Source organism: Gobio gobio, assembly GCF_949357685.1.
Source record: "Gobio gobio genome assembly, chromosome: 17".
Taxonomy (NCBI): Eukaryota; Metazoa; Chordata; class Actinopteri; order Cypriniformes; family Gobionidae; genus Gobio; species Gobio gobio.
Genome location: NC_137110.1, coordinates 23,635,648 through 23,658,709, shown reverse-complemented (window position 1 = coordinate 23,658,709; position 23,062 = coordinate 23,635,648). Strand labels below are relative to the sequence as shown.

Here is a 23,062-nt window from a genome sequence, read left to right as displayed (position 1 = left end):
GTTCTTTTGAACTTTCTATTCAATAAATAATCCTGAAAAAAAAACTGTACACAACTGTTTTCAACATTGATGATAATAATACATGTTTCTTGAGCAGCAAATCGGCATATTAGAATGATTTCTGAAGGATCATAAGACTAAGACTGGAGTAGTGATGCTGAAAATTCAGCTTTGAATCACAGAAATAAATTGCATTTTAAAATATATTCAAATAGATATTATCAAAAATATATCACAATAATACTGTTTTTGCTGTATTTTGGATCAAATAAGTGTAGCCTTGGTGAGCAGAAGATACTTCTTTAAAAACATTAAAAAATCGTACTGTTCTCAAACTTTTGACCGGTAGTGTGTATATTTGTATGTGCATATACACTCTAAAAAAATGGTGCTCTACGGCACTAAAAGTGGTTTAAGTGCTGTATAGCACCAAATCTTGGTGCTTCAGTTGTTCTTCAGCGGTTCTTGGGATGGCTGAGGTGCTATATAGCACCGCTACCATATACAGAACCTTTTAATATATGGTGCTAAACAGCTATGATTACGAGCCAAGAACCACTTTTAGTGCCACATAGCACCATTTTTGTGAATATATATATATATATATATATATATATATATATATATATATATATACTAGAATTTGTTACTTTTTTTAAAATAATGATTAAGATATCTATAGTGATAGGGGTCAGGAAACTTGGTCCAGCTTTATTTTGGAGCCTCTAAATGAAAATTGTATTTCTTTCTTGAATACTTAAGTTCACTAGATTTTTATGCTTTGTATAATTTATAATGCAATGATCTGTATTCTCATACAGAAGATATTGTGTGCTTACCTTGAGACTTGGTGAGAACACTCAGCACGACACATGAATCAAATGAGACCCAATATTTAGATTAAGTGAGGTGGGATATTTATTTATGGATGTGCCGTGCTACCTCAGTGTAAACATCTTAAAAAGAAACCTGTACCCGGAGTGTGAATAAAACTTTGCGAGAGTGAGGCTTTGTTATTGTCAGTTTGGGAGACAGTGAAACTTTCAAGTAGAGTGAAAACAGATAAAGCGGACAGCGAGAGAGGGAGAGAGGGAGAGAGAGCTAAAGGGTGATTCAATTAATATGAGATGAGCTGTCTCACCAACAAAGCGTTACTTGTTGTTTGTTTTTTTCTTTCACATCATTAAGATTTTCTCCTAAAGAGTTTCTCCTAGACAATCATGTCTTATTGTTACAGTTATTCACTTTCAGCCAATTGTCTGAGGCCACGATTAATTTTAATGAACATGTAAAGACAAAACACAAAGACAAAAAAGTGAAAACATTACCAATTGCTCTAATGCTTAAGGTATTTTGTAATAGTAGCCCACAGTGAAATATGTGCTGTATTTGAGCATTAAATTGCCTCTCTTTGTGTATAATATTTATTTATTTTTCTTTCATTTTAGCATGTGCGGGTTAGCTCATTTAGAGCAACCCTCTTTCTAAAAGACCTCATTTCATTACAGGTTAGTGTGTCTGTGTGTTTCAGATAAAAGGACCTGGGAAAACTATAGAAGAGAGACGTTCCAGTCTGGATGCTGAGATCGACTCCCTGACCAGCATCCTTGCCGACCTAGAGAGCAGCTCACCATACAAACCACGCACGCCACAGGTACCGTCATTACAAACATTACCAATCGCCTTCAAACCTCCTCCAAACACATTACCTGAACATATATACAGTATGATGTGAAACCCATTTTAAAGACATAACATCTTCATAGATATAGAAATTGTTGCATTTGATTATGATATAACATCAATAATCTATACACCTGCTTTGTAAACATAAAGTTAATATTGAGTAGCTAAAATTTTAAACACAATATTGCCATCCTACTCTCATCCTTCAATGAAAATTATTTCCAAACGAAACCAAAAAAGAATCAACCATTGTTCTTGAACAAATCAGTGTATTTGAACAAATCTTTTGAGTGGATTCAATGACTCCTTGTCTCCTACTGAAACAATGCATCTTGCAGGCCAATACAATTTGAGGACCAAAACTATAAGTTTAAATATCAGATTATAATTATAATTGAATGTGTTTTACAGCACATTCCTTCATGCAATGAAGATTCACTACGAATATTCAGACTTGGTGTATGAGTGAGGTCTTTGGAGAAATACAGAATGTCATCCATTCAGTGTCATCTATAATTCTGTGGAAATTGCAGACTTGTGCCTGTGAAAAAGAACTCAAAATCTTGTACTTATTTTTTATCTCTATCTTATTTATTAGCTTTTATTTCAGTCCCGCAGTGAATTGATTTGAATGCGGAGGCCCTTCTTAAAAAGAAAAAAAAAAAACATGCTGGGAACCTGTTATCACACACAAAAACGATGAACCAATTTAGGTTGCAGATCGAGACAGATGAAAAGCAAATCAAAACGTGTAAGTGTACCAGTCATTTCTCATTTTTGGAAAGTGTTATAGTCTAAAATTATAATGACCCATATCATTAATAGATATCAAATGAAGTTAAGAGCAGACACTCAAGTTGAGCCCTAGGGCACTTTACTAAATAGTTCAACACACAATGAATGTAGGCCAGTGCATTCGGAGTCAATGCTGTCGCATTTGGAGCAACCACAAGTCCCTCCTGTTGGCAAACAGCACCACAGATAGAGCTCGCTTTATTACATGGCCAAAGCTTAATAATGGAGAGTGCTGTCTCTGAACTAGAAACACCCTGCTTTTGGCAAGCGGTCTATATTTCTCTTTTCTTCTCTGGGGTCGGTCTATTCCATTTGCTGATCTCTAGAGTCCTCGAGAGGCACTCTTTTAAAATTATTATTGAGCATAAAGTCTGCACAAACACAACACTGCAAAAAATGAAACTAGAAAACTTAAGCTTGAATGGAGATCTGTAAGTGTTTGCGATACTTTGATGGCTAATGTCTGTTCCATTGTCCATTTGTTGATATCTTGCATGGAGAGGATTATATACTGGGTGTGCGTCTGAATTCTTGTAGTAATATGACCTGAATTTGAGCTGCAGAACTTTTCACTGATTAAGTATGCTCTGTAGGTATGCAGCATGTAAATATATTAATGGACGCACTACACCTGCCATGTTCACATTTTGTGTTAATAGCAACCATGAAAGTGATTTACTCGGGTGTTGTTAAACCACTAAATTTAGCTACAGGGAGCAACCTTTTTGGTACTTCTCAGGGTTGTGCAGCATTCAGAATCGAACTGAGAATGCCAATTCTTGAATTTAAACTGAATTTGGATTGAGGTAGCAAACAGGATGCAGAATTGCAATTTGAATTTAAATGTAAGAATATATCATTAAAATTAATTAAAAATCAAATTATCAAATTCACATCAGTGCAACTTTTAACTAGAGAAAAAAATATATATAGATAGAAAAAAAATCTTTTTTGTTTTGTTTATTTCTTTGAATTGCAATTCTGTAAATTCATCTTCATGTAATTCCATTTGAAATTCTAATTCAACTTCCTGTGGGTTGGGCAAGAGTACTCGAGTGCTTGAGTACTCGAACGTGACGGCAACGATCGATCATGAAAACGATGATCGCCCTGACTTTAAAAAATATGTCTATTTTTTTTTATTGGTTATTACAACATGTTGGGCGGTACCTGAGGTCTGATTGGTTAGCGTTAGACAGTACGCCTCCAGACCGGCGAAATAGAGTGAAACTGGATTTGAAAGCGCGCACTGCAGTGATGCCTGGAATCACTTTGATCATGAAATACAGTTAAAGGATTAGTTCACTTTTAAATAAACTTTTGCTGATAATTTACTCACCCCCATGTCATCCAAGATGTGCATGTCTTTCTTTCTGCAGTCGAAAAGAAATTAAGGTTTTGGATGAAAACATTCCAGGGGTTTCCTCCATATAATGGACTTCAATGGGCTGCAAACGGTTCAAGGTCCAAATGACAGTTTCAGTGCAGCTTCAAAGGGCTTTAAACGATACCAAACGACACCAGACGATGAAGAAGGGACTTATCTAGCGAAACAACCAGTTTCTGCGAGAAACCGAGCAGTATTTATGCTATTATTTTACCTCTTAACAGAGGAAGGCGATCGTCTCTGAGCTCCGCCATCACTTCCGGGGTGTAAGGTCAAATTCGATCGTGGTTATAGATATATCGATAGTAGATGCCTCATTCTACTGATCCATGTAGTCGCTAATGAGGCATCTACGTATACATCTATGACCACGATCTAATTTGACCTCACTCTCCGGAAGTAATGGCGGAGCTCAGAGACGATCGCGTTCCTCTGTTAAGAGGTAAAAAAATAGCATAAATACTGCTCGGTTTCTCGCCGAAACTGATCGTTTCGCTAGATAAGACCCTTATTCATCGTCTGGTATCGTTTAAAGCCCTTTGAAGCTGCACTGAAACTGTCATTTGGACCTTGAACCGTTTGCAGCCCACTGAAGTCCATTATATGGAGAAAAACCCTGGACTGTTTTCATCCAAAACCTTAATTTCTTTTCAACTGCAGAAAGAAAGACATGGACATCTTGGATGACATGGGGGTGACTAAATTATCAGCAAAAGTTTATTTACAAGTGAACTAATCCTTTAAGTGCAAGATGTGCAGTGCCAATCTGTCATATACATAGCATTATAATAATGTAATAGAATTTTGTAAATTCTCTGTGCTGTAGTTGCGCGTGTATCAGCGTTGTTACTAAGGGAAGAGCGCATTCAAAATGTGAGCTTTCCATTTCGGTTGAAATCGCCTCCAGTTAGGGCTGTACGATTAATCGAAAAATAATCGAAACCGACATTCAGAACCTCTAACCGACCTATTTTTCCCATGTCGGTTATTTCGGTTTTCACGTGACTCCGCCCCGTCAGTCACATCAAGTGCAGTTTTTCAAGGCACACAGAGATGCAGGAGCGGTTATCTTTGTTTATAGATGCCCAGAATCACTATAGTAACTGCATGTTTTACACAGTTTATACAGGTCAGTTAATTGCTGTTCTTATAGCCTACGCGCTGACATGCGCGCGCACACACACACACACACACACAGTCGGCGCGCGCAAGCCCCGAAGCCAGATTGCTTTCACTTTCGTGCTCATAAAGTTTGTCAAGTACATGCGTTTAAAGGCTTGCCAGTTTCAAGATTTAAAGCGATTGTGCACTATTCAAAAACAACAATACGGAAAACTTATCCGTTCAGTGCTCAGCTTTTTTCTGTGACACAGAGAGCCGAGCCGTGTCGCGTCACTGACAACACGCGCGCCCTGAAGGCAGACCTGTTTCACCTGCGTCCTCACAAAGCTGTCATTTGTATGTGTTTTAAGCCCTGCCAGTTTGAACATTAAAGCGAGTTTAGACCATCAGATGTGTATTATGTTGAACTAATGCCTGATATATTGTGACAAACGAACACTCAGACAGAAGCTTGCACATCACGTGAAGATCGCGCGCAGAGAGGAGCGCAGAAACGCCGTCCTGTGACTAAAGTAAAGTCACTAAAGTAGCTTAGAAACTCAACCGTTATAGGCATGCATTTTAATACCTTTGAAGTACAAACCACAGCTTCATAATGAATAGAGACGGTATGAGTAATTCACAAACACCATCACTCTCTCATTAATGCATTCAAATAAATGTAATGTAGGCCTACTGTGCTAATTTATCTGTATCTGATGTACAACAAGCAGAATCCAATAGACAATAACTGCTGAAAGTGAACCGTTTCCTAAGTTCACAAAGAAATGCACTTTTTCATTAGAAAAAAAACTCCACCTTTAATAGTAGAAAATATTTACGGTACAAACCTTATCAGTGAACTTACTCAAAAACCTTATGAGGGCAAAAAAAAAAGAAAAAAAGAAAAGAAAAATAATCGTTCATTAATCGTAATCGAGGTAAAATGTTCAATTAATCGAGGTTTTTATTTTTGGTCAAATCGTTACAGCCCTGCCTCCGGTAGATAATAGAAATCACGTTCCGATCGTGGTGAGGTGCACTGCGGTACGATCGAAAAGGGCACTTTCATGATTACAGGGGCAAGGGCTCAAACATGGACATATTTCTAGTCATATGTTCATGTTTTCATGTCATGTTTGCATTCGTCAACATTAATTTTCATAACAGTCTTAAAATATTTGCATTATCTCCATGACGGACATGCCCCGCCCCCCACACACGGCCCACCCCCGAGTACTCGTTTTTTGAGACCTATCAATGATCGAAATGAGAAATTGGCTAAAAGGCCCATCCCTAGTGGGGTGTGGCCAAATCAATACTAATTCACTCAGGAACTGAACTGGTACCTATGGCGCTTACACCTTTTTTTAAATTTTATGTTTAGCGTTGCCAGTTTGACAGTTCCTCGGTTCCAGTACTCTCATTGGATAGCAGAGATGCTGTCAGGCTATTGTTCGGCTACTGCTTCATGAATACTTAGTGTTCAGACATCCTATTCATTTGATATACTGTCTTTTACATATAGTGAAGAAGTACACTTATCACTTATCTGTCAATCTGAGACATAGACATGTTTCCTAAGACACATAGTCGTGATGGAGCAACGCTGCAGAATTTCCTAAGGGAAACAGACTGATGAGGGGTCAAGAGGTCACATATCAGTGTCTGAGCCAAAAGCTCTGTTTTTATAGGCTTTGACCTCAGTGCCGGCAAACGCAGAGGCCAGTGGTACAGTATGCTGAGGAAACATTAATGTTGCTCTCAGCAAAGTGAGGCTGGTTTGGTAATAAGTACTGCAAACATGGACATACACACACACTGAGAAATATGCACGCTCACATTTAAAGCATGCAAACGTCTACACACACTGACAGGCGTGCTTTTTTAAAGGTCATGCACCTGCACACTTTTGAAGTGGCAGGTAAGTTTTTCCTAAATAAAATATAGTCTAAGTGCAGATCTTTGTAAAAGTACTTTGTGAGAGCTACAAGTAACAGAAAGGAGTCTGAAAGCTTTTGTCAGTAGACTTGAAAAATTTATACAGGCAGAGAAAACACAGTGTTAGAGAGAAAACAGCCTGAGTAGTTTCTGGGATCGGGGTTAAATCTCAGGATCAGCATCAGTTGCTCTGATATCTGTCTGCTCATTTATGACAGCGTTTGTCCACCAGAGTGTGGAGTATATGATTTTGGGATTTCCCAGACTTGTGGCACATCAAGAGATGGTGGATTTACTGTTATTGTAGAAATATTTCTCTTTAAATTAATAGTGTAATTAAATAGAACATGTGGTGTCTCAAAATGTTTATACTATGAATAATTTATCTCTCCTTGGAAAAGATAAAAAAAATGTTTCACTATGAATTTCCATTGAACAGGTTATCATACACAATATACAGTTTGAATTATATGATATACAGTTTAATATACAAAACATAATTGAAGAAATTTCCCAGAATGCTTGAATTCAATGCTTTTTTCAAGTACCATATCTGATCAAATCAGACACTGCTGAAGTAAAAATTTTAAATTAATATTTTATATATATTATAATATTATAATATAAATAACCATGAAGCATGAAATAAAATTGTTTTGACTGAAGCAAACTCACAATTTGATTTATTCTGTTTTATGTAATATGAAAACAATGTGGTGAAATAATTAAAACATGATAGTGTGTTAATTGTTTTGACTAGCGAACTCACAATTTACAGAAAAATACATGTATTTAGACATATCTAGGTATAAATATGCTTTATTACGGTAAATAAATGGGAATTATTTTTGTTTTGTTGTAAATTTTGTTGGGTTCCATGTTTTATGGGGACTTTCCATAGACATAATGATTTTTATACTGTACAAACTGTATATTATATCCCCTAAACCTACCCATAAATCACAGAAAACTTGCATGTTTACATTTTCAAAAAGAACATCCTTTATTATGATTTATAATCTGTTTTTGTCATTGGGACCAAACATTTTCCCCAAAATATCAAACATTTCTGGTATTTCTATCTTGTGGGGATATTTTATACCTAACACACACACACACACACACACACACACACACACACACACACACACACACACACACACACACACACACACACACACACACACACACACACACACACACACACACACACACACACACACACACTCACTCACTCACTCACTCACTCACTCACTCACTCACTCACTCACACACTCACACACTCACACACTCACACACTCTCTCACACTCTCTCACACACTCATACTCACTCATTGTGATATAGCTGATTAACTTGATTTAACCTTTTTATCCAGCTGATCTACCAGGCCTTTATTTTCCCCTGTGTTTATCTTGTATGAATTATTTGTTACTCTGGGCTTGTTTATTGTGCTAGGTTTTATAACTAAGGCCACTGGCATAGCTTCTCTGTCTGTAATCTTCCACTTGTACAAATAGAGAGTAACAGCGTCCTCAGTTCACAGTGCTCCCAAATCATAGAGCCTTCTCTTAGAAATCAATAGAAGTGCTCTTCCCCTTGTCCCTGCTTTGAGCGTTAAGGAAGGGGACTGTATCCCTGTGTGCGTTGAAACCTGTAGTAAAGGGTCTTTATTGAGTCCTCTGTGTGAAATGGCAGCTGAATTTGTTTTGCTGATTTGACACAACCTGATGCTTTCCAACCTATCAAAACAGTTATCTTTGCTTTAGTTGGTGCTCTGTGGGTGTAGCAAGATAAAATTAAATGTGATCATTATATAAACCCCATATGCTTCCATCATTCATCTCTCCAGCCATACCCCGTCCCAGCAAACAGACTTGCATACACAAACACACACAGTAGGATCCATCCAAGAGGCAGTTCTGAGGTTTGGCATAGATTAGCATAGACGTTTCCCCTTTCACACCCACAGCGTTGAATCAGAAATACTCTTTATGAGAATGTAATTAATTGTCCTCTAGGGAGGACATCTCGTTTTACAATAGCAATTTCTTTACAAGAGAAACAGCTCTACATTATGGCTCTTCACTCTACATTATGACTCTACATTATGGAAAAGGTTATTTTAATGTATCTTGGGAAAAACTGTATGAAAGTAATACAAATTCGCCCCACAATTTTGTGTCTGCCACATATGCAGATTATGTGTTATATTTAACCCTTAAATGGGTTGTTAGCAACCCGGAACATCATTTACTACCTTCCCCCTCATTCATACATCAAGTTAGATGTCTGCCTTCTTGGTATTCTTCAATCTATTATTTATAAACAATATATATATATATATATATATATGTGTGCAGAATTATTAGGCATGTTTTCTTTTACAGATAAATTGAGCCAAAAAGAGATTTAACTCAGACTGAAAAGTCAAAAAGTATTAAATGCCCATGAGAAGGATGCAATACTAATGCAATACTAGACATTGCAGTTAAGGCATGACCATTGGACAGTGAAATGCTCGTTGGGTCAGCAGGATCTGACAAAAACAGGTGGTGAAGAAAAGACACCTGTTAACTGCAAAAGAATTAAAAATTAAGGTGAAGAATTACGGGTGAAAATAGTAGTTATTAGGATTACTGTGGTTTGGAATTGGTCAAATGTGCCTGGAAAAAAAATATGATCAGAAAATCAACGTGCCTAATAATTCTGCACTCCCTGTATATATATGTATGTATATATAGGGACCCACTTTATATTAGGTGGTCTTAACTACTGTGTACTAACATTTAAATTGGTCATTTGATACAATGCACTTATTGTGTACATACATGTTTTACATTGTACTTACATTTAAAAAATAGCTGCGTGTAATTACATTTTTAATTACACTGTTGACAGTTCCCTTACACCTAACCCTACCCTTGAACTTACCCATACATCCACACTTGTCCCTAACTTTACCTGAATCCCACCTGAATATCAGCAAAAGCAGGGCTCGACATTAAGCCTGTTCACACGCTTGTCCTTCGGACAAGTAAATCTGTCATTCACTTGTAAAAAATTAGCTTGTCCGGATTTTTTTTGTAAATATAATCTATTCTGAAGCAATATTCTCACCAGTGTTCAATCAGCTTTGACATATTTAAATCTGCATATTTGTGATATTTTTACCTTTTTATAAAGGGCATTTTTCCATAATCTTATTAAATATAGGATATGCTTCAGCTTCCCTGTTATATTCTTAAATTTGATCTATAAATTAAATTAGAATAAGACACTATAGGCTGTTACCAATCAAATTAAATCATTTACCTGAAAAATTACAACTGCATTAAATAATGTTATGAGATTATTTTAAATATTTTTGAATATACAAATAAGAAATGTTGCAAAGATGAAACTAAACCACCAGTAGGTGGCAGCAGGTGACCGTCTTAATGAGCGAGTCATTGAGTCGATTCAGTGAAACGGCTGATTCATTCAAGAATTAGGCGGTCGTTTATGAACAGGTCCGATTCATTAAAACGCTGAATCATTCAGTACGGTTCGCTTACGGTTCTGCTGTCATATTTGTTTGGAACTATTTTTGCAGCTGAAATAGAACAAAAACAGTCCAATTGCATCTAAAATGTAAGTGACTTGATGTTAATAAATTGTTTATGGAACTGGCGAATGAAATCAGTGTCATTTTCAGTCGTGATGGTTTTCAGGAAAACAACACTCTTGTTAGTGTGATGTTGCTTAACTGTATCATATGTTATAAATATTAAAACTACACAATTTTAACTGTGTATGTTAACTGAGTTTCTCTTTATGAGCAGTGCTCATTTGTTTTCGCTGCGCGAGCCTCAACAGGACGACCTTATTAACGTCAGTTCGTTTTATATTATTATCCACTATCGATCTCCACTTACACTGAATGCAGAATCATTATTGCACTTTGGTGATTCCCTAGTTATTTTTTGTTTTGACGTTTTAACCAGGATACTTGTCCGTCGGGCAAGTAAAATTATTTTTCACTTGCCCCTTCAAAAAATCCACTTGTCCCGGACATAGAACGTAAAAAAATATGGACGACGCGACTTCATTGACTTCTGTTGACCATAGTTGAAGCTTTCATAGGCCCGCTCACGGCGCTGACATCTTGGGACCGAGTCTGCGCAGTAGCGATCTCGGGACCGGAGTTGCGCAGTAGAGAACAGGAAGTAGAGGCGCGATTATCAAAAGCCCGCCCACACTCTTGCAGATGCAGAATAATGAATTATGTTGGTGTGAAATAAACAGTTATGGGAATGTAGAAATTAAAGCTTAAGCTCCAATCTCCTCCCAAAAATCCCGAAAAAAGTCAGTTAGTGCCTCAGTGACAACTTCACTCAGAGAAGCCGTCAATCTCAGCTGTCAATCATGACGTCACACCCCCCGTTTTTATAGCATCAAATAACTCACTAAAACTAAACTTATTTAAAAAACGAACACTTGAAATGAAATTATCGTAATAAAAACTGCCTAAAATGACAGAAACCATCTTTAGGAAACAATTATTTGAAGTGTAATTTAATTGTTTAGTGTGTCTCGCTCTCCATTCAAATACATGGAGAGGCGGGGTTTAGGAGCTATACTGGGACCGGCCACCGGGGGGCGATCGAGGCGCGGAAGCTTACATTTCTGACAGGAGCACTACAGGCTTGGTCCCGGACAAGCGTTAAAGGTCCCATGGCATGGCATTTTTCTATTATTTTATAATGTTTCCTGAGGTGTACTTATATTGTTAGTATGACTTTTACATCATAAAATGTCATAATTTAGAAATAAAAGGCATTTTTTCTATACTGCTGTTTGCCCTGTGGCTGAATGCCCTGCTTCAAGAGGCGTGTCTGCTGTGAGACTTCAGTAAAAACGCCCACTGTTGTGATTGGCTGACATCTTTGCATTTTAAATGAGCGGAGGGGGGCGTGGTTTAACGAGGTCTACGAGGCACGAGCAGGCACGAGCTGCTGCCAGAGAGACGGATGGACCTGAGTTCACTTCACATCAGTTCTCAGCATGTCTGAACTGTTGTAGTTACAGCATATACTTCAGGTTATTAGTCTATTTCTAGTCGGAGGGACTGTCACTCATGTCAGAAAGTTAGTAACTTTAGTAAATTATGGATCAGCGCTGACTGGAGAAGCGAACCGTTTAGAACGATTCAGTCCGATTTGGTGAACTGATTCGGTTCACTAAAAAGAACTGGTTCAAAAGAAAGATCGTTCGCGAACCGGACATCACTAATGTACCAGAGACGGAGCTCAGCGATTGCTAACAAAGTTATTTATAGTAACTACTGAGTTATGAGAGCGCTGTCAGTCAGCGCGAGTTTATTGTGTTTGTATCTGAGAGTTCTGAATAAACACGAGTCCCAGTCACACCGAGTCTGCATCATTATTACCAACTTTGTAACACATGCAAAGTACCATTACAGCTGTCGAGATGAACGAGTTAAAAGTAAGTGTTGATAATAGCATTATTTTTAAAATAAAATAAAAACGTCAGTGACGCGCGTTGAGTACACAGCGCAAACAAAGACACAACAGCAGTAATCGAATGTAATCCAGTTTATTGTGGGGCTAGGCTGGCTAGCCCGGATATGCTCACGCTTACCCCCCTTCTGCTTAATCTCACGCCGCGTTTGGTGCCTCCGCTGTGGGCCAGATGCAGTACTGGGGGTCGGGGATGTTGAAGGCCACCGGCCAGTGCAGCCCGAGCCTCGGCGTGTGTAAGGTTTATCTCTAAAGATGTTACTCTGCCGATGTTGAGCAGAAACTCATGACTGTATGCACATTTTAGAACCGATAGACGCGACGAGGACGTACAAAAACACTGACTCACAAGATAGAAAACACGAAAACACCGTTCTGTCGGGAGAGAGAGAAGCCGCAGCGTGTGCACGAATAATAAATAATTAGCTACACATCAGAAATCACTGATCACAGATCAGAAGGAACTGAAAAAAGACTTCTGTTTTCATTTGTACATCCAAACACTGAGAAACTGCCAGCATTCACTCGTTCACAAGCAATGATCTCTCGAGCGTTTGCATGGGCGTGCAAGATTCTCTGGGCGGGGGAAAGGGAGGTAACCGTTCCTGCTTGGACGTCAAACCAGGAGACTTCAGGATTGGCTCGTCTCGCCTGTCATTTTCTCAAAGGCAGAGAAAGACAGTCAGAACTCGGGTTTACACCGATCAACATTTCTATCCACTTGGGGACAATATTCAGGCTAGGGGAACTCATATTAATGTTGAAAAACCTCATAAAATGAAAATTTCATGCCATGGGACCTTTAATGTCGAGCCCTGGCAAAAGTGTGTTGCAATACAATATGAACACAAAAATGTGTACTTATATTTTGATGTAAGTACATTGTAGTTAAGGCCTCCTAATAAAGTGGGACCACAAGAAAACAAATTATAAAAGATTGAAATTTTTTTTGCAAAAAGTATATAGGGTCTCTAGTGACCTGAGGTATGTAATAGTGTCAGTATTTTATGTAAGTATTATATGCGCAACAAATGCTAGAATTCATTTGAAATGTTTAGATGTCACAGATTTATTTTTTCTTTCTCCAAATGCTATGAAACATTACCTTCAAATATGGCTTAACCAAGCTTAAATAAGCAAGTCAGCAACTTCCCCCCATCCCTATTTTACAGAAGACCTTTTAAAAACCCTGACCTTGCATTTAATGCATGTATTGTTACTGTCCCAGAATAGGTAGGGAAATTCTCTGATTAAACAAACTAGTAAACGTAAAAAATGTGTTTTGTAAGAGCTTCTAGATTTAGCTGGTTCCTGTTTAAGATGTTTCAGGTCTGTAACACTTCCCAACCTTACAGCTAAGGAACTGTCCAAGCAAATGAGATTAATTGAAAAAGAGTAGTGTCAAACTGAGCCTGAATTACTACGGTTGCAAAGGGATGATCAATGGACTCTGTCATCATCCAATCAGGTGTCTTCGGTAACTTCTGCGATCGGGAGGACAATGACAAAATATCTGCGCCTTTGTGTGTGTGTGGCCTACATTTTAGTTTAGCTCTTTGACCTGTTACTCTTTTGGGTTATTATACAATTGTGTGCATGCATACAAAATATAGGCATGCAAATTCAAGTTTTTTTCATGCTTGTTGAGAAATTTCCTTCCCAAATTTGGCCTTTGGTTGAACGCACATGCAGCATTCATTTAAGAGTAAGTATCTCTCTTGGAATCAACAGTGAAACAGTGATGGTTGGGCTCATTTTGAAAAACCAAAGCATAAAAGACTGCCCTAACCTCTCTTACAAGCATAAAAATATAATCAAATGAAGCCACTAAGGCTGAAAATGAAGTTGCAACAGTTGTCCATTTAATTAAACATGAATGCATAGTCGCACAAATGTACGGGATGCTGAACTTTATCAGAGTGTAAGCTTACAGAGACTTGTTTCATTATGTGACAGTCTTTTGTAACATTAAAATATCCAACTATAGCATAAGATCCACGCTTATGTGTAAATTCTCTTTACTCTTCATTCGTGCCATGCTCATTGATGCATGTTTCTGTCTCAATGTATTTCAGATCTATTTTTTAAGGATTTAAAGGGATAGTTCACCTAAAAAATGAAAATTGTACAGTTTGTACAGTATAAAAATAATTAATGGGACTTTTTGAATTGTCAAAGTGGTGTCTTTGTAGCTGTCAATAGAGGTACTGAAAGCTCTCCGATTTAATCAAAAAGATCTTCATTTGTGTTCCGAAGATGAACAAAATTCTTATGGGTTTGGAACGACAGGAGGGCGAGTTATTCATGACAGAATTTTCATTTTTGGGGGAACTAACCATTTGAGTCGGAAAGTCTCCATAAAACCTGAAAACCCAACGTGTGTGTGTGTGTGTGTGTGTGTGTTAAACCACAAATATAGCATAGAAATAAATTAATATGAAGCGAAAAGAAGACATTTAAAGAGAACTGTACAGAACACAATAACAGAGGGCTAATTTTAGTATGGTTGTCAGTTGATATTTAGAACTTTGAATTCCATGAAACAGTCACAATGTCAATTGGAATTGATTTGTTAAAAAAGTTACACATATTTGATTAACTTTGTATGTGTTAAATTGTGTTTGACAGCATTAGTTTTTGTCTGAACAGGCTTTATCTAAGAGTCTTGGCACTTATTTTCATTAAACAAGCTGTTTTTATTCTAATGTCAGACATTTCATCAGTCATCATCCTTTTCAATCACTTTGGTTTCCTCTGTCATTGTCATTTCCTTCTGTTGTGACCTCAGTGCCACCCCTGATCTGCCATTTACAGCATCATTTAAGTATCACCGTGTCCATAAAGAGGCTTTAAAATTATCTGAAAGTTGAAGAGCTTTTATGGGCCAGTCTGTTTGATCTGCACTTGGGGAGCAGCTAGGGTACAGTATTCACAATAAAATATTGATGCTTTTCCTTCCACAACCATCAAAATTTGCTGTGTTTTCCAACACTGTTGTCTTCACTCTTCCTCTTTGTTTGAGAGAGAATGTGAGAGTTCATGAGTACATGATATTGGTGTTTCCGCTGCTTGTCATATTGGGCCTGTGGAATGAGGAGTACTGTATATGCGGCACAGGACCCATGTGAGGATATAACAGTTTGTTTTAGCACTGGCTGCATGTGTTTGTTGACTCATGCAGTGCTGAACTCTGCTTGGTAATGTTGACCCTAAGAATGACAGAGATAAAGTTTTTGCACAGAGTTTCCACACAGAGATACACTATATTGCCAAAAGTATTGGGACACCACTCCAAAATCATTGAATTCAGGTGTTCCAATAACTTCCATGGCCAAAGGTGTATAAAATCAAGCACCTAGGCATGCAGACTGCTTCTACAGACATTTGTGAAAGAATAGGTCGCTCTCGGGAGCTCAGTGAATTCAAGCGTGGTACCGTGATAGGTGGCCACCTGTGCAATAAGTCCATTTGTGAAATTTCCTCACTACTAAATATTCCACGTCATCTGTTAGTGGTGTTATAACAAAGTGGAAGCAATTGGGAACAAAAGCAACTCAGCCACGAAGTGGTAGGCCATGTAAAATCACAGAGCGGGGTCAGGGCATGCTGAGGCGCACAGTGTGCAGAAGTCTGCAACTTTCTGCAGAGACAATAGCTACAGATCTCCAACAGCAGAGCAGTTGCATTCAAGCTTTACATCACCAAGTGCAATGCAAAGCGTTGCAGTGGGGTAAAGCATGCCGCCACTGGACTCTAGAGCAGTGGAGACATGTTGTCTGGAGTGACGAATCACGCTTCTCTGTCTGGCAATCCGATGGACAAGTCTGGGTTTGGCGGTTTCCAGGAGAACGGTACTTGCCTGACTGCATTGTGCCAAATATAAAGTTTGGTGTAGGGGCGATTAGGGTGTGAGGTTGATTTTTAGGGGTTGGGCTTTGCCCGTTAGTTCCAGTGAAAGACATTTTGGACAATTTCATGCTCCCAAATTTGTGGGAACAGTTTGGGGATGGCCCCTTCCTGTTCCAACATGACTGCACACCTGTGCACAAAGCAAGGTCCATAAAGACATGGATGAGCAAGTTTGGTGTGGAGGAACTTTTTTTCTGCAAGGATTCAAATTGACAGTAAATACATTTATATTGTTACAAAACATTTCTGTTCTAAATTAATAGTTTACTTTATATTCATTGCAGCAATCCTGGGGGAAAAAAAGTCAAATTGTTTCCTCAAAAATGTTAAGCAGCACAATTGTTTTCAACATTTAAAATATTAATAAGAATATTCTTGACCGCCAAATCAGCCTATCAGAATGATCTCTGAAGAATGATGTGGCACTGAATACTAGAGTAACGGCTGCTAAAATCACCACAGAAATAAACTACATTTTAAAATTATTTTAAATTGTAAAAATGTTATTTCACAATATTACTGTATTTACTTAATATATTTGAATGAATAGAACATTTATAAATGACCATGAACCTAGATTAATAAATGCTATAAAATTGTAAAAGAAAAAACAAAAACCTGTTAGTGCCTGATACTGTACCTAATGCATTAACTAATATTAACAAATTGAACCTTAGTGAAAAATGTTAATATGATATTTCACCACACAATATTAGATCAATATTCTTACACCAGAAATCAATATTTTAGTTAAAATTTTCCCACTTATATTTTTGGGGAAATAAAAAAGGAGATTCACTCATAGACAGATCGCTAGGTCCCTAGATCCCAATCCCAAGTTAGCACTTTGCTAAAAGGATCTGAAGTGATGAGTAGTCTCAGACACAAAAAAATTCTCTATGTTTCCATCCATGACACTTTGTTTGTTTACACATTTTTGTCAGAGAGGAAGACATTAGGCCTGAAGGAACCATCTCAAGTCATGTGAGCCTCATACCCCTGCATTATTGAAGTCTTCCACACAGTTTAGCACAAGTTGAGTGCTTCCTCAGCTGCTGCTGTCCATGTATCATTCCACACGGGCGCTCTAGGGGCCACATTTACACAAGCACACTCAGAAAGAGAGAGCACACCTGACGATGGGATCATGGCTAAGGGGTCCAATGTTGTTTTGGACCCCATTGGCTTCCATTGTATGGACAAATACAGTTCTTCAAAATCTCATATTTTGTGTTTGGAACTATTTGTCTTTATGTGAGTCTTATGCTTACCAAGGCTGCATTTATTTGATAAAAAAATACAGTCAAGTCTGTAATATTGCGAAATATTATTACAATTTAAATATATTGATATAAATTTTTAATAATTTGAATTATTTTAATATATTTCTAAATTAATTTTATTCCTGTGATGGCAAAGCTGAATTTTCAACGGCTATTATTCCAGTCTTCAGTGTCACATGATCCTTCAGAAATCATTATAATCTGCTGATTTGATGCTCAAGTAACATTTCTTAGTATTATCAATTGTGAAATACTTTTTTTTCAAGATTCTTTGATAAATAGAAAGTTCAATAGAATAGGATTTATTTGTCTCATTAGTCTTTACTTTACCTTTGATCAATTGAATGTGTGCTTGCAGATTAAAAGTATTAATTTCTTTTATAAAAAATAAATCACACTGATCCCAAACTTATAAACACAGTGTACATCAGTGTGCGTTTACTGTATTTAAGGTGATCTTCAGGTGTATGAACATGTAATAATTCTGTTTACTGGTTTGTCATGTTTTAATTCAACATTCTCAAGCCATGAAGAAGAATCCAAGGTTGGTTGAGCCATTAACTTTTGCTTAATTTAAATGAAACCTGTTCAGAAAGTAACTCCATTCGTCCTTTAAATTAAAGCATCTAGGTGTGGAAGATGTTCAACATTTTATTGGTCTTTTTTAGTGGTCTCTTTCTAATTGTGCTAAAGAGTTAAAGAATCAGTTCACAGGCTCGTGGGCTCATGTAGAGGATCAGAAATCTATGATTTCCTACAAAGAGCTTTTTTTGTGGTTGGCACAGTCTTTTGGGATATTAACAATATACACCGTGGTGCTCACAATTACTTCGCATCTACATTTGACATCATCGAGAGTGCTTACATCAATGCTGAACGCTTTTCTTTTCAGCCGCATTAGTCTCTGGTGAGCGTCCACTCTGTTCTAGTCCCTATATTGTGTTTATAGAGCGAGTTACATCACTAGCACTCTGTAACAACAATTAAAGTGCTGACACTTCGGCCCACTCCTAGCTCTCCATTCAATTAAATCTTTTCCCATCACTGTCTTTTCTTTGTCTCTTGCTCATAAACCTCTGTCAAGACTCTTCGTTTACCAGGCGGCATGAGCTGACGGACTGGATCGGAGACTGTAAAATCATGACTTGTCGTTTGTCACTGCTCTGTTTCTTGCTGCCTTTCCTGCCGCCTCTGTGAGAGGAGCCTCTCGGCTGACTTCACTCTGCTCAAGCTGAAGTATACTCACGGTCCAAATACGGCTCCTTTTATACATGTCTGTGTGGGTGTTGCGGCCCCACGGGGTCAGGCGGAGGGCATGTTACCTGCCCAAGACAGCATGTATTGGTTCTCTTGAACATTGACATACATTTTTTTATGTTATTTATTGTAAATGCTGGTCTCGAGAGCAATACATGTGATTGGCCCTTTTGGAAGGTGTCATATGACTCAATTACTGGGAGACAGCTTGCCGTTAAAAAAGGATTTGCGTAATCCATGTCACATGCTCTGCACAATTGTGGCACTTCAGAATTTAATAAGTAGTCCAAGCAAAATACTTCTGGATGGTCTTGTTGTAAACGTACAATAGGTTTTAGTTCTGTCACAGCCCTAAACCATGATTTGTTACATGATTTGTCAGTTTCAGGTTGTATTAGGGGAAGGGACATTCTCATTCTAGATAGCATTTGATTGGACAAAAATCTGTGTAGTGCATGATGAGTCATCAGTTTTGATCTGTTTTCTTAGATAAGAAAAGCTGTCAATTTAAATGTGTATTTATTTTATTGTTTATTTATTTTTAGGTTTGGTTAAACTTTTAGAAGTACACTAGTATACAGATGGCCTAAAAAAAAACTGTGAAATTTACGGAAAAAATAAATAAATAAGGCAGCTGTGGTTGCCAGAACTTCATCATAAAAAATACGGTAGAAACATTTACAGTTTTACGGATTAAACACTGTAAAAAAAAGTCTGTAAATGTATTGTATAAATATGAAGGAATTTTCCGTATTCATTTTTTACAGGTGTTTTGCTTCTCTTTTGAATGACGCATTGCATTGTGTTTTAGGGTTAACAGAAATTTCCCTAAAATTACTGGATAATGTCCTGGCAGAAAATGACCAGTACATTTTCCGTTTTTATGTTTTTTTCCAGTGCATGACACTAAAATAATTCAATAAACATTAATTTAACAACATTATAACTGATAAGAAAGAAAAACTAAGAATTGCGATCATAAACGTGTCACACATGGAATTCTGGGAATGTCTATTATGGTTTTTCACTGTGAATTATAAGATGACTTTTCACTTCCAAAAGCGATAAAATTATATGATATGTCCCGTTAGATATATTACAGTTGTTCATGGTATGTGGCAAGGGAATTTACCGCTAACCAATTATCAGCTTTAAATTGCTTAAAGACATACATTTTCTCTTTAAACATTCATCTAAATTTCCCCTAAAATCTTGATAAATATAATTTATGGACATGTTATGCATCAATTAACCATGTTTAAATGTACCTCCGCATTCTGTGCTCTGCAGACAGCATGCTATTCCAAACGTGCAGAAGGTCATAGAAAAACAGTCGTCGCCTGCCTTTCATCCTTTCGTTCCCCCAATTTCCTCTTATCTCTCCTGTAAATAGAAAGGAGGAGGTGTGCGGCTGCTTAAAGCTATTGTCAGCTTAGTTGCCACTCTGAGACATAATCCTGTTGTCCGTCTCCTGCTAAAGAGGACGATACCCATTTCAAATTACCGCTCCTCTGCTACAGGAATGGCAAAATGTATGATTTTTGTGTGATAACGCTGATAGATTAGATAAATAATAATCAAATTCATTAATTTGTCAACTCTGCCCACAGGACAGATATATTGATAGAAAGAGGAAAAAAGACTATTAATGAATAATGTGCCTCTCATATACGGCTGAGACAGTCATTTGCATTCTATCCATAAATATCATATTTAGGCACTGAGCATTTTTTTTATGTATTCAAAGAGCAACATTAGTAATTTAGATTGTTAGAATAAAACACATATCATGAAATCTTTATTTGGTGTTATTATTAAAAATTGTTATTTGGTACTCAGAAATGAGCAGCATTAGTGTCATTAAGAAGCTGTTAAGAAGCATTTCCAGCTCATTATTACAGTATTCCTCATAAAACATCACAGACAGAACAGACACGATCAATGCTAATCAATATGTGACAGGTGATAAGAGGAGGAGGAATGGCTTGTATCGCTTTACTTAAGCACACATTCTTGTCTGTTTAATGAGAGAGATTATGTGTAGGACCTTTCTATTTTGTCTTTCTTAAGCTGGGTGTGCATGGTGCAATTTTTGCTGTCGTACGAGCTCGCAGACGATTTTTCTTCACTTGGGAGAAATCGTGTGAAAATCGTTGATGCTCGTATGGTTGCGGCTCGCTTGGTCGCGGCTCGCAGTGTGTGAGAGGAATTACGAGATGAGCCGAGCACGTTGTGAGCACCTCCCGATCATTTTTAAACATGTTTAAAAAATTTGGGGAGTCGGCCTGATTTTCAGCAGTGTATATAGGCTGTCCCCTATTGCCAAATCATACACAACCACGTCACATTGTTAAATTGATGAGTATTATTAGGCTATAGCTCAGTGGCTGCAACCATACAGCGTGCGCATACACTGTCACACACACACACACACAAGCGCGCAGACTTTCTCTCTCTCTCTCTCTCTCTCTGGTTGTTTCCATTTCCATTCTCTGCTTTTCAACAAATAATTTGCACACAAATAATTTGTTCTTTCTTTTTCCTATCCAAAGCTTTAGCCCAAAGCTCACGTGATTGCCACCGGCTCACCGTGCAGTATAGAGACAGAGCACATTTAGGCCATGCCCACACCGGGGGGGATCCAACGCTCTCCATTGACTTTGTATTGCATGAAGCGGCCTCCTTGTCATTTATTACTTATAGCAAAAAACAGAACAATGTCTAAAAGCTGATATGTGACAGGGTGTACAGCAAACAAGCTAAAAAGCACAGAAATAAGTTTTATAAGCTGTCGACCCCCCAAAAAAAAACGAGTGTTAAAGGAGGCAAAAGTGGATACAGGCAATAAAATGTGAAGCATCAGCAGGAAGAATGGGTCAATTTTGGGATCCTGACACTCAGTATGCCTCCGTATGCCTACGTGTGCAGTAAACATTTTGACACTGTTAAGTCAAATATCCAAATGTCAGGTTTATATATTAGATTTCCTGTCGCTGATTACGTTCCCCTCTAGTGGGTGTAGTTCTCAGCGTAATATAACATGTCGCGCTCTGTCTCAATTGCCTGTATCCACTTTTGTGTCCTTAAACGCTCGTTTTTTTGGTCAACAGCTTATAAAAACTTCTGGGTTTTTGGTTCTGGGTTTTGTTTAGCCGGTGGGCGTGGTCTTCAGACGCGTGTCGCTCTGTCTCTATAGTCACCAGCTGCTTTGACGAGGTTATCAAGTTAATTGACCAGTAGGGTTTGCAATATCTCACGACCTCCCGAATGTCTGAACAGTGTACGCCTGCCCTTAGCATTGATTAAGAGCTGAGCTACTTAACAATATAATCACTGATCATTCAGAAATATTGCTTATTGGTTTAATTGCTAGTTTATTTTTTAATATAATTGATCATTATAACCACTAATTAATAATAATTTATTACTAATTTTGTAGCTGTATTTTTTTCCATTTACCAAATTAACTAAGTGCGTATAGGCTTTCCATGAAGCATCTGTTTTCTCCTCTACTTTTAAAATGAAAGATAACCCAAAAATGAACATTTTTGTCTCAATTTCCTGTTTCAAAACCATAACATTCCATAAGCTGCTCTTTTCTATGTAATGAAAGAGATTTGCAGCTGTTGTCATGGAATTGTGGCTGATAAGAAGCGCACAACGATAAAAATACTATACCGACAGTCTTTAATATAATACTCAGGAAAACTCAGAAGAATCATGGAAACACAACCACATAACATAGACGATACAGGACAAGGAACTGAGTATAACTCAGGGCTTATAAACACAAGAGGTAGGACAGGTTTGGGGAACTCTGGGGAACAAACAAAACTGATTAGTGAACGAATGCAAATAAAATCACAGAAACTGAGCATCCATGTTATAGCTGTGCTCTTAAGCCACCAAAAGATTAAAAAAAAATCATAAAAGTAATCCAAACGAGTCTTTAGTCTTCTGCAGCTTTACGATAGCTTTGTACGAAGAGCATATTGAGATTTCATGTGACGAACAAACTAAAGTTGTTATTCACTGAAAATTATGCCGCCTTCTTCCTCTATCACATCAACTGCACTGTTACCAGTATGCAAGTATCTTATACAAAAGTTTCAGTAAATAACAACTTATATTTCGGTATACATAAAGCTATCGGATGAGTCATAATTAACTATTTTTATAGTGC

At 37.6% G+C, this 23,062-nt stretch overlaps 1 protein-coding gene across 3 annotated transcripts in view; it reads left to right on the top strand.

The window, feature by feature from the left end:
- Window positions 1-23,062, top strand: part of lpp (LIM domain containing preferred translocation partner in lipoma) — a 239,944-nt gene that overhangs the window by 120,361 nt on the left and 96,521 nt on the right. For all 3 annotated transcript variants that reach the window (XM_079841468.1, XM_079841470.1, XM_079841469.1), the window contains one exon: window positions 1,532-1,654. In XM_079841468.1, the coding sequence (XP_079697594.1) occupies window positions 1,532-1,654 (123 nt within the window). The remainder of the gene's footprint in view (window positions 1-1,531; window positions 1,655-23,062) is intronic.